The 12,500-nt window shown below is 42.6% G+C and overlaps 1 protein-coding gene across 1 annotated transcript in view; it reads right to left on the bottom strand.

Moving 5' to 3' along the window:
- si:ch211-137a8.2 (uncharacterized protein LOC777613 homolog) overlaps positions 1 to 12,500 on the bottom strand; it is a 54,368-nt gene that overhangs the window by 30,252 nt on the left and 11,616 nt on the right. The window contains exon 2 of the mRNA XM_068584067.1: positions 57 to 278. Coding sequence (XP_068440168.1) covers positions 57 to 256 — 200 coding nt within the window. The 5' untranslated portion in view covers positions 257 to 278. The remainder of the gene's footprint in view (positions 1 to 56; positions 279 to 12,500) is intronic.

A 12,500-nucleotide genomic window follows, 5' to 3' on the forward strand; every position in this document is an offset into this window, starting at 1 on the left:
ATTATACAAGAGATGTCTGTAACAGCTGAGACAGGACAACAATGGAGGACACTCACTGTCCACATCCCTGAGCTTGTTCATCTTGGCTCCATATGCCGTCCACTTGCTGAGTTTGCTCCAGCTCTAATGAATAGGAGGTGGGACCAAACGGAGACTCCGACAGATCCAGGAAGCGCTCCATATCCCTCACTTCCTGTCCACTTCCCTCAGTGGTGGGCATGGCATCACCATGGTGCTCTGGTGGGAATCCAGGCATTCTCACATCATGTGACTGCTACCTGTGAAGAGACAAGGTGTAGAGGATATATTACACTTTTTAAAGTAAGGATTTATGAAAATAGTACTGTGCTTTTTCCTCATGAAAGTGGATGCAAGTGGATTTTAAATGCAGTGAGAGTTTACATCACTATTCTTCTCTCTGAAACTTTCTTGTGATATGATGGCATAGTACTGTTTGTCATGATGTGTGGATAAAAGAGTTTTAAAAAAAAAAAAAGAGTTGATTTCGTCCTTTTAATTACTTCCCTGATGTTATGTCACTCTGGGAAAAATAACTGCATGTATGTATGTATGTATGTATGTATGTATGTATGTATGTATAACTATTAACTTGTTGGTTATTTCCAATACCCATTTCATTTAGTGATACATTTAGGAGAAATAAATTCCTTTTTAAAAACACACTGTTTAAACACAATAAACCCAACATTTTTTGACACACCGCATTCGGTAACTTGCTTTTTATTAATATTTTGGTATCACTTTAAAATGACACCATTGTCAGTGGGTGAGGAAGTTATGGCTGATGATGAGTATTTCAGATTTGTTGGAGTTGAGTTTGAGAAAGTTTTGTTGCATCCATAATTTTATTTCAGTGAGACAGGTGGTAAGAGTGGAGTGGGTGACAAAGGTGATGGTCTTAGAAGAGAGGTAGAGTTAGGTGTCGACAGCGTAAGAGTAGAAATTGAGACCATGACAACGGATGATATGTCCAAGGGGAAGGATCTAGATGATGATGAAGAGGGGACCTAGGACAGAACCTTGGGAGACACCGTGAAAGATTGGGGAGGTGGAGGATTTACAGTTTTTATGACAATGAGTTAATGTCGGTTTGAGAGATAGAAGGTAAACCAGGAGACAGCAGTGCCAGTTATGCCAAGAAAGTGCTGGAGACGTGAGAGGAGGATGGAGTGGTTGATGGTGTCAAAGGCGGCGCTGAGGTCAAGCAGGATGAGGATGGTGAGGAAGCTGGAGTCAGCAGAGAGTCGTTGGTGATTTTCAGTCGGGCGGTTTCAGTGCTGTGTTTTGAACTGAAGCTCGATTGGAAGGGTTTATAGAGGTTGTGGAGATTGAGGTAGGATTTGTAGGCTGGCCACAACCGACTGATAGAACAACTCCAGCATCTTGCTGCACACATTAAAGGATCGAAGCTTCCTCAGGAAAAAGAGTTGATTCATCCCCTTCTTGTAGACAGCGTTGATGTTGGCCTTCCAGTTCAGTCGGCTGTCGATGGAGACACCCAGGATACTTGTACTCCTCTACCATGTCCACGTCCACTCCCAGGACACTCAGAGGTCTAGGAGCTGTCGTCCTCCTCCTGAAGTCCACTACAATCTCTCTGGTCTTGCGCACATTCAGAAGCAGGTGATTCTCGCCGGCCCACTCCACAAAGTCACTCACCGCTGCCCTGTACTCCTCCTCCCGTCCATCCTTAATACACCCGACCACTGCAGAGTCATCAGAGTACTTCTGCAGATGGCATGGGGAAATTCTTTTCTGCATTTACCCATTCTTAGTTAAGGAGCAGTGGGCTGCCTTGAGAGGCGCCCGGGGAGCAGCTAGGGGTTAAATGTCTTGCTCATGGACACTTCGACATGTGAATTGTGGAGGGACTGGGGCTCGAACTGGGTACCTTACAGCTGCCCCTATAATGTACATGTGTGTCCCAGCACTCAGGTGGAGTAAAGTTTGACAACATTTTGTGTGTTTTTCTTGCATAGCTGTATTGTTAATTCAATATTTTAACATTATAATCATGAATCGTGAAAAGATTACAATGTATGGAAACTAAGGGAATGTAATACATTATCACCCTAGCAAAAAGTCGTCAATTATGAAATATTATGCTACTTGACCGTAAAAGTCATTATAAAATGCATCATGATGGGTTATTATTCTCATGAAGCATTATAGATGTTTATTAGTGCTTATAGCAAATTATACAGTGCTATAAGCCGAATAAAACACATTAAGTATATTCATAATGTATTACAGACATGGCCGTCAGAGAAAGTGTAATATTACCTCTCTTCCTTGTATATGCACCACAACACAAAAGGACAATTCCTTGTTTGTGAAAGCAATAATCCGACTAACGAATTTGAGTCCTGGAGCAGCAGAAAGGAAGAATGCATCCTGCTTGGTGAGCGCGCACGCACACTTTGCAAAGGGATCAACACACACCTGTAGAAACACGAACCAACACACACACTGGGTGTTGGTTGAGATGATACCAGAACATAATGACTGGAGGGAGGGGGAACAGACAGACAGATAGATAGATAGATAGCCCTGAGGGCCTGTAAAAGACCTCTTTACGCTGCGCCTTTTATTTAATACCAGTGTAATTATCTTCTAATTGACTAGAGCAGCACCTGATCACACTGGGACCAACAACCATCTGACTGTCTCCTTGCCGGCTTAGGTTGAAGACGCATCTCCTCGGCTATCCGTCCAAACAAGGAGTTCCAGACAACAGCTCCAGTGTGACTTTAGAAAGATCACAGAGATTATCCTGACCGGCAGCCATGTGGCAATAAAGTTGAAAAGACATCTTTCCGTCTTCTATAACTGTATTAGAGCATTTAAACTGTATTAGAGCATTAGAGCAACTGTAAAGAGCATTTCCTGCAGAAAATGCGTTGGAATGCAAAAAGCTGAAGCTTATAGCGGAAATATTTGAAAGAAATAGCTGAATATAGCTGACCATAGTGGAATATAGCTTAAATTAGCTAAATATAGCTAAATATATTTGAAAATGAAAGAATAGCTGAATATATATAAAAATAGCTGAATATATTAATATAGCTGAAAATAGTGGAATAGATGAATATATAAATAAATAGCAAATCATTACTGAAAATATAGAAAAGGCAAAATACCTGCTGAAAAATGTTACAGTTCAAAGTCATTCAATTGAACTGTTGAAAATCCTTGTCGTTTAAATGTATAATTGGAAAAGTTGAAAGGAAAACTGCATCATATAAATCAGAGGTGTCAAACATACGACCCGGCCCGCCACAGTGTCCAGTCCAACAGAAGAAAAAAAAAAAAGTTTAAAAAAAAATTAAAGTCTGCCATAGGTGGGGTTTAAACCACTGACCCTTTGCTTCTAAGATTGAGTTGCTAACCACTGATCCACAGGTGCAGTTGGTGAGACACCTGATATTACTGAGTGTCTACAAAACCATCTGTTAAACCTCAGAACGTGAACGTCAGTGACGCTGTTAATCCTGACGTCTATAACCAAAGTGACCTGCGCACACACACACACACACACACACACACACACACACACACAGACACACACAGACACACACAGACACACAGACGTTCGCGCGCACGGCCGTTCACCCGCGCGGCCGTTCACCCGCGCGGCCGTTCACCCGCGCGGCCGTTGAGGCGCGGGCGCACCCGTTGGCGAGCGTTTACACGCGCAGCCGTTCCACGTTAGTGGGCGTTTACGTGTGCTGCCGTTCACGTGCGAGCACGGTCGTTCATGTGCGCGGCCGCTTACGTGCCTGCTGCCTGCAGATGCACAGACCAAAGGGCTGCTGCTGGGGACGGACCTGCTCTCCCATTCAGTCGGACTTCAACACTTCTGAATGTGTTGGATTCCTATCGACCGCAGTTTATGGCAGAAGACAAGATTTCCAACGTTTTGAGCTATAAATTATGCCCAAAGAGTATACGGCTTGGAGTAGAGAGCAAGTTTAAAATATCTGTTTCGCCAAGTGCTCTCGCTCTTGAGTATGACGTCACCGCTCTGAGCTGCCCAACACACAATAATGAGAAAGGCAGAAAAGGTGCGGAAAAAACATAAAACTAAAACGCAGACAGTTAAAACACTATAAGAGATATCAAAAAAGCGGGGTAATACAATAACAGTTAAACGTTTTGTCAACATTTTAAAGGTGGAATGGTGTCTCTAGCTGAAGGCATGACAGAGCCTTTACCTTTTGAAGTTGAAGAGTTGAAAGCGGATTTGAAGATGTTCTTCATTGAAAACAATTCTTTTTTTTTATAAAAAGCTGAATAATTTTGAAAATTGAGAAAATATGAAAAATGTAAAAGCGTAGATTAATAGCTAAAGGTTTTGTCAACATGTGAAATTTTAAATATTGTCTCAAGCTCAACGTATGAAGAAACTGTAAACGTTTGAAGTTGAAGATGATTTGAAGATTTCCCCATTGGGTCCCATTATAAAAAATAAAAAAAATCATAAAAAGCTTAATAATTTGGAAATTTGAAAAGTCAGAAATATAAAAAGTCATAGCCATCGTCTCCTTAAGTAGCTGAATATTTGAATAATTGAACTTTTTTCTGTAACTGGAAATATGAAGGACTAGTTACGGTCCAAAATACGGATGGAAGAACAGTTTAATAAAGATTTGAAGAACAATAGTTGGAATGCTTCCAGCATTCCAACTAATAAGCCTGCAGGAGAACATAAAGTGTGCTTGCAGCATGGGGTCTATGACCCCATGCTGCAAGCACACTTAATTAAGCACCTTTGTTTAGGTAAAGTGCAGTCCGTAAGTTATCCGTTGATACATTGAGTGTTACTTCTGGAATATCATCTCTGGTTCTCTAAGTTATGAGTGTGCACGTCTGTGTGTGTGTGTGTGTGTGTGTGTGTGTGTGTGTGTGTGTGTGTGTGTGTGTGTGTGTGTGTGTGTGTGTGTGTGTGTGTGTGTGTGTGTGCATGTCTGTGAGTGTGTGTGTGCGCATGTCTGGGCGTGTGTGTGCATGTGTCTGAGTGTGCATGTCTGTGAGTGTAGAGAAGATTTGTTGCATTGTGAATTTGCACTGTTAGTTCTGTTTTTGTAATAAAAGGTTGCTAATCAATGCTTTAAAATTATTTTTTTATCCGATTAATCGAAAAAATAATCGACCGAGTCATCGATTATTAAAATATTTGTTAGTTGCAGCCCTAAATAAAAGCAATTAATGCTGCGAGCAGCTGTGAGCGGGCCCTCGCTCAACAGCTTGCCAGGGATGCCTGTGGGTCGCCATATCAACAAGCTTTTTATACATTTCCAAAGATTCTCAATGGGGTTCAGGTCTGGACTCCATTCGTGAAAATGATGTCTCATGCTCCCTGAACCAGTCTTTCACCATTTGAGCCCGATGAATCCTGGCATTGCCATTTTGGAATATGACCGTGCCATCAGGGAAGATGAAAAACATCCATTGATGGAATAACCTGGTCATTGTTGAAACAAGACCTGACCAACTGCAGCAACCCCAGATTATAGCACTGCCCCAACAGGCTTTAACTACAGGCAGTAGTTAAATCCAGGTGGCGACTGTTTTTTTTGGCCAGGCAGTGTAGTTTCATTTGAGGTCACACAGCTTGAGTGGTAACAGGATGATGAAGTTAGATTTGTTGTGATACGAGCAACAGTTAACAGGAAGTGAGTTGCCCTTGAGAAAGTTTTAAAATGGCATTTTAAGTGATAAAAAGCTTCACTATTGATAACGCGAGAATGATCATCCCCGCTTTACAATGAATCTATGTCGTCCTTTTGCATGATATTGTTTTCTGTCTGATACACATAAAAGTAGAACAGGGTCTTATGTTACAGTCATGCCACTACTTTGACATCCTTTTTTAAAAACAGGAAGTACAATCGAGGAAATCTCAACAAAACATCTAAATCTTTATTTTTCTCATTTCGAGGATAAAGTACAATTTTCATTAGATTATTAAACTCATTTCAAGGCAACTTGATTGGTTGCATGCAGGGGTAGTACAGTGCTTATCAGAGCCTCCTCTGTACTTCTGCTGTAATTTAATAAATTAAAAGACAATCTTGTTTGAGGAACTGTAGTCTGGAATATCTGAAGTTCCACTGCTTACATAAAAAAACAATTTTAATACAACTTATAAGGTCATAAAGTGTTTGTCAGTGGACTAATTTCCTTACCCTGTTGGCAGATGTTTCTCTTCGAGACTAGAAGATTTCTCTAAATTTTATAATAGCCATGTCTCTGTTGACAAGAATTTCTCTTTGCAGTGAATCTTGCTATTCTGCTTACAGAAAAGCAGAAGCAGCCAATCCGACCAGCATGTGGGGGATTGAGGAGGCAGCTGATCATCACTATTAGGACTTCTCCCTGCTGAGATGGTGAGGATATCGCCACCTCTACTGTACCGAGACAGAATGTGAACTCATGTTATTAAGATTAGGAGATTGGCTTTTGTCAGACCTGTTGGTGATATAGAGCCGAGGATTAGATGGAGGTGAGAGGCTGAGACTCAGGAGACTAAGCTCACATTCATTTAAATAATGTCTGTGTGCTGACACAGAAACTCTGAAAGTAGCAGTTAAGGGATATGAAGGGTGGCGTTTTGTTCCTGCACTGCTTCATTAGCGTGGTGGTCAGAGGAGGTCAGGCCTGCAGCATGAACTGGATGACGATCAGCTAAGTAGCTGAAAGGAAGGCAGTTCACAGCATGTATACAGTATATTCCTGACAAGGGTGGTAGCTTTTTCAAAGATATTTGAAGTCATGATTTTTGAGATTTCAATTCAGGTTGGTTGTCAGTAACAGCAGGCGTGGCTTGAGTCCACGGCAAACCGCGGCTGTCTTTTAATAGTGCAGACAAACATATTCATGCTATTCTCATAAAAGAAGTTATTAGACCATTGTTGCCTTTCTGCAAAATGCCGTGAGCAGCCACAATCTGATTTCATGTTGCATATACAGCTCGTAGTTCGCCACACAACAGCAGAACAGAGCAAAAGGGACAAAAAACAATGCACTTCCTGTGACTGCTTTACAATAAAAGTCACCCTGTGGTTTGCCAGTTGAATGGCTCCTATGTGAAGCAGCAGAGTTGATGGTAACTTAATCCTCTGATAGGACAGCAGGGGAGTGAACAGTAAGCAGTGAATGTTAAATAGACTCTACTTGTTTAGATCTTTTGTGGTCTTCCGACCACTCAAAGCTCTTTGACACTACTTGTCATTTACACACTGATGGGAGCAGCTACCATGCAAGACGCCATAACTAATAATATATGTTTTGGGGTTAAGTTTATAGGCCTAAGGACACATCGACATGGACTAGGGGAGCTGGGGATCAAACCGCCACTTCTGTGTTTTAAAGGACGACCCCGCTCTACTAACCCCACAGTGTGAGGCTGATATAGATCAGATCAGATTTCAAACGGTAACACTGGATTACACGCTGCACTGGTTTTCTGTCAATCCCTCGTGCGCAATTTGGATCCAACATGGGAATGGCAAAGAGTGCCACTTTATGGAGAGTAAATTACCCAATGAGAAAGCAAAATCTTAAGGATACATTGCAAAATAAAAAGCCCCAAGTATGATTTAAAATAAAACTGCACTTTAGCATTTAACACATTGTGTTTTTACCTTTGTTAACCTTTTTTATTTAATTATATGGGCTTCAAATAATACCCTGCTTAATTAAGTAATTAATGATTAGTATTGTATTTTTTGTTTTGCTCATTATCATTATGCTTTAAGCTGCTTTAACGGTTTCATTCCTCGCTGGGAATCATAACGTACTCTATTTTTCAATGTATAACTGGCAAACAAGGAAACATTTCCACCTGGTTATGACCTTAACGTTTGGAAAACTCCAATCAAACTAACATCAATCACATTATGTGGTGAAAGAAAAAGAATCACTGCAGGTTAGCAAGTGCAGTTTGAAAATGCAGGAATGAAGCACTGAAATGCATCACTCCCTGGACTTTCAGTAGCAAGGAAATGAGATGAATGGCTCGATTAGAGAGCGGCCGCTTGAGAGGGAAAGTGATATTTAGCTGAGGAGGTGATGAAGGTCAGAGGAAGTAAAGACAAAGTCAATCATCTGGGAACACCTGGGAACAAACACACCAGTGGTGGCCGGCCTATAGAGGACGCGGCTTAGCCCCACCCACCTAGAGCCACCAAAAAAAAAAACGATTATAAATTAATGAGAAATATCATTATATTAATACATTATACAAATTGTCACTATGTGTGTTGTTGAGCTATTGAATATACCCAATAATATTTGTAAAATAGGTTATCTGTGCCAAATATCTGCTTTCCCTGTTTTTATTCTTGCAAGAAGACTCAACCCTAACCAGATCAAATCTCTCCTCCAAGACCCGTTTGAGAGAAGAACTTGGGCGGAGAAACTCCAGGTGAAATGACTGATTCCAGATCAGCCTCCTGAACTCAGCATAAATGCAGCCTGTCAAAACCTAGAAGATAGAATCTCAGGACTTACTGATTGATGACCGCTTTTCCATAGAGGTTTGTGTGCGTCTGGTGAGGGACATGCTGATTATGGTACTGTTTTTTTCATTTGCAGTCGTATTTAATAATAAATTAGCCACAGCGCTGTAGTTGCTGCGGCACCTTGGGGTGCCGGTGCTTCTACCTGCGGCATCTCCTTGGCGCTGGGACAGGTTGCTGCTGGCGCAGCTGTGCTGCAATGTCATGTCTGCACTGTGCAGGGTCAGTGTGGCGGTTTTGTTAATAGATATTTGTTGACATTGGCCGCGTTTCCCAGATTCGTAAAGACGCTTTTAGCACTTAAGAGTGTCTTAGGCGCGCTCTTAAGAGCGTTGTGAAAGAACGACGTGTTTCCCAGAGTCGTTCTTAGCTTAAGACGCTCTTTCACTAAGAACGAAACGTAAGATCGGTCTGACCCACTCTTAACAGCCTTCTTAGCGCCAAACGCTCACTGCGGCCGCGTCAGGGAAAGTTATATCTGACATTCAAAGGAATACTAAAACAAAGCGTCATGATGAATGTTCACCCACAGTTACAGAACAGTGACGCAAAAAAAATAGCATAAAAAGAAAAATAACGATATAAAAATAAAGAATTTCACCTGTGTTCCTGTAGCTACATAAATAAAACGAATCAGCATTACTATCACTCATTGCGTTTTCACACACATTCGGCATCTGCATATAAGTTTACGTTAGCTATTAAAACATCAACAACCCTGGTATTTCACAGATATCAGGGAAACTGACAGGTGTAACTGAACTCTGCTGCAACCTCATCAAGAGAGGCTTCACGTCTAAAGACATTGCAGAAGTCCACACATGAGAGACACCACGGCTGCAAAACAACATAATCTCACTGCTAACCAACAGCGTCGCCGTGCGCGAAGCCAGATAGTTTACATAAATGCATATGAGCGTCAGCACTTCTCCCCACTCAATGTGCTGTTGGACCGGGCTGTCCAGTCCAAGTACCGGCTTCCCCTTGAGGAGATCCAGCGCCTTGTCACGCTAGTGTCACCACACATCCAGAGGCCAACCCGCTGCAATGTTGCCCTCAGCCTGCGTTTTTACGCAGTGGGTAGCTTCCTGGAGGTGGTGGGGGACGGCACCGGCCTCAGCAAGGCATCGGTTTCACGGAGTGTGGCAGCGTGACACCGATCCTCCTGCGCCATGCGGACACAAATCAGAATGCTCACCACACGGGACGAAGTCCGCCAGGTCCACCATGGATTTCATGCCATGGTCGAGATCCCCCGGGTGATTGGTGCCGTGGATGGCATGTGTAGCGTAATTGCACGTGGGGACCACAACGTGTTGTGTGTGATTTATGCGCTGATAAAGTGGTGGGTGATCGATTAACCTGGCATCGATTGATTTAGTTTCAGTAACACGGCGGTGGACAGCTCCCAGTAAAAGCGTCTTAGGAAGCTTCTTTGACGAGATCTTAAAAAGGCAGTTAAGAACGCATCTGGGAAACACTCGTATCTTAGCGCTCCTTCTTTAGGCTGATTTATACTCTGTTTTACGCAGAAACGCAAGCACGCAAGACACGCATGGCCGACCTTGCGTGGTCAAATCGGCCATTTTGTGTGCCTGCGTGAGTCGGTGTGCAGGTCGATTCTTAAACGGTCGTTGCGCCACCTGCTGTTCTGGAATATGAAAAACGCACGGGAACTAAAAATCAAAACTAGTCCGTCAATCCGACTGCGTGGCCAGCCGGAGTTGGAGTTGCAGAAGTATAATTCAGCCGTTGGCGAACCCTTCTTTCGAGCCTTCTTAAGTCCTTAAGAATGATCAAATCTGGAAAACGCAGCCACTATGGGTTGGGCTCTCCCCTTGCTGGGTGCATTTCCTCCACTGCAGTGTGCCGTGACTAGGTCGGCTTGGAAAGGCTTGGGCCGAAGGTGGCACACGAGCTCTGGTTGCGTGCTTTGGAGCGCCCATGCCCAGACCTCGCCGCTGTACGGGGCCGTAGATGATGCATTTGCTGTACTTCTCTCCCTGCTGGGAAGGGACGCGGTTCCGGCACTGTTGACCAGGGCGCGCTGTTCTTAGTTCCGCGTTGCGTCGCCAGGGCGGGGATTGGCCTACGTAAAAGGGTCTGTGGCGATGTGGGCAACCCACCCGACCCGTCTTGAAACACTGGTCAACACCACGGACCTCCTCTATCTCAGATAGATTAGTTTTTTTCTGCGATTAATCGCATTATGCGCCAAATTCAATAATGAAATAAAACTAGTGTATTGCACGCTTTTATTTTAAAGTAATGTTATCAGAACAATATAACAGGCACTCTGGAGCAACAAGTTAACATACATAGTTTATAAATATATATTTTATAACAGGTACTGTTCAGTAGTAAGGGTCCTTTTGAGGGACAAACCACTCCTTCTTTTGTCCATGTTCAGTCTGTTGCTTACCTTAAAAGATGTTAGCAACTGATTAACTTTATACAAAAACAATAAGTGCTTTTCATATTTTTCAGTTTGGTTTTTCTTCCTCAGTGAGAAAAGTCCAGTCTGTGTTGTCTTGCACAAGTGCACTGAACATTTTGTGATGTGAGGAAAGTTCTCCTCTTTGAGAGAAGAGTAAAACTCCAGAAGGGATCCTGATTTAAAGTGCTCTGCCATAGTGGATCAGACCGCGGGGTCAGCAGCTTTGGGCATGCACAATTAACTTTCAATCTAGATGTGGAGCCTGCCGGTGTGTGAGCACTTTGTCGAAGTTTTTGACGAAGCTGCTCTTTGCTGCCCTGTTGCTTGTTGAGAACAGAAGCTATATAACAATATGTGCTTACACATCAGGCTCAAATCATCAACATGGAAGCGCGTGCAAACTAAAGTGTCGTATTTAATTCATAGCATGCATCTTATTTATTTATTTTTCATGTTTGATTGACCTCATGCGGGCCGGACTGAGACAGCCGTGAGACGCACAGGTCTGAACTACGCCGTCTGGAGCGATTTAAATCAGTGGTTCTCAACTGGTCTGGCTCGGGACCCACCATCACCCTTAGTGACAAGCCGGGACCCAAATCGAGGAACATTCTCAACATCCAATGTATTTAATGAAAAGATGGTGCAGTTTGAATCTGAGATAGTATGGAGACTGTAGTGTCACATGCTGGGTGTGTGATTGTGTGTGCGTGTAGTGGTGTTGAAGGTGCAAAACAATAAGATGAGTAACAGAACCTAAACTAACTCTGTGGTCCTGGTGCATAATAAGTGTAATAACAAAATAATAATAATAATAATAATAATAATAATAATAATAATAATAATAATAATAAGTGTACTCCTTTAAAGGATTTACATTTTGGTGCCATGCTGTCGAATCACGCTCAAAAACGTCTTTGTCTGTGAGCGAGTGACGCAACGTCCCCTTGGTACCTGGCGCACAGAAAGAAAGAAAAAAAAAAAAACAAGGCGGGTTTTATTTTGAAAAATGAGTGGATACATCCGCCTGTGTGTCTGGGCCTCTTACTCTTGACACATGTCAGAGGCTCCGTGATAACATTTCCCCAAAAATTAAACTTAAATGTATGTTTCAAGTCTGCCGGAGTGCCGGTGTTCTGGGTTAACATCAAGGCAGAATGTCCTAAAATCACCAAAAAGCTCTGAAAACCTGCAAGAAACATCCAAACCACAAGTGTGAATACAGATCGTGATCAGCAGTGTTGCATGCTGAGTATAGAAACCATGAGTGTGAACACAGATCGCGAGGAATAGTATAAAAGTCAGTCAGTAATTTCTGAACTTTAAGTTCTGGAGTCAATTTAACGTGTTCTGTGGAGCACGAAATAAAAAAAAATTTAAAAAAATGTATTCAATTTTTTTTTTCCCAAGCAAAGGCCCGCGCCCATTAAAAACGGGTCCGCGACCTACTAGTGCTGGGGTGTCTAAACTTTTTGCAAAGAGGGCCAAAAAAAAAAAAGGGGGTTATCAAGAACTAGTCA

This window comes from Clinocottus analis, unplaced genomic scaffold, assembly GCF_023055335.1.
Source record: "Clinocottus analis isolate CAN_PGR_092001 unplaced genomic scaffold, fCliAna1.0.p SCAF_2, whole genome shotgun sequence".
Taxonomy (NCBI): domain Eukaryota; kingdom Metazoa; phylum Chordata; class Actinopteri; order Perciformes; family Cottidae; genus Clinocottus; species Clinocottus analis.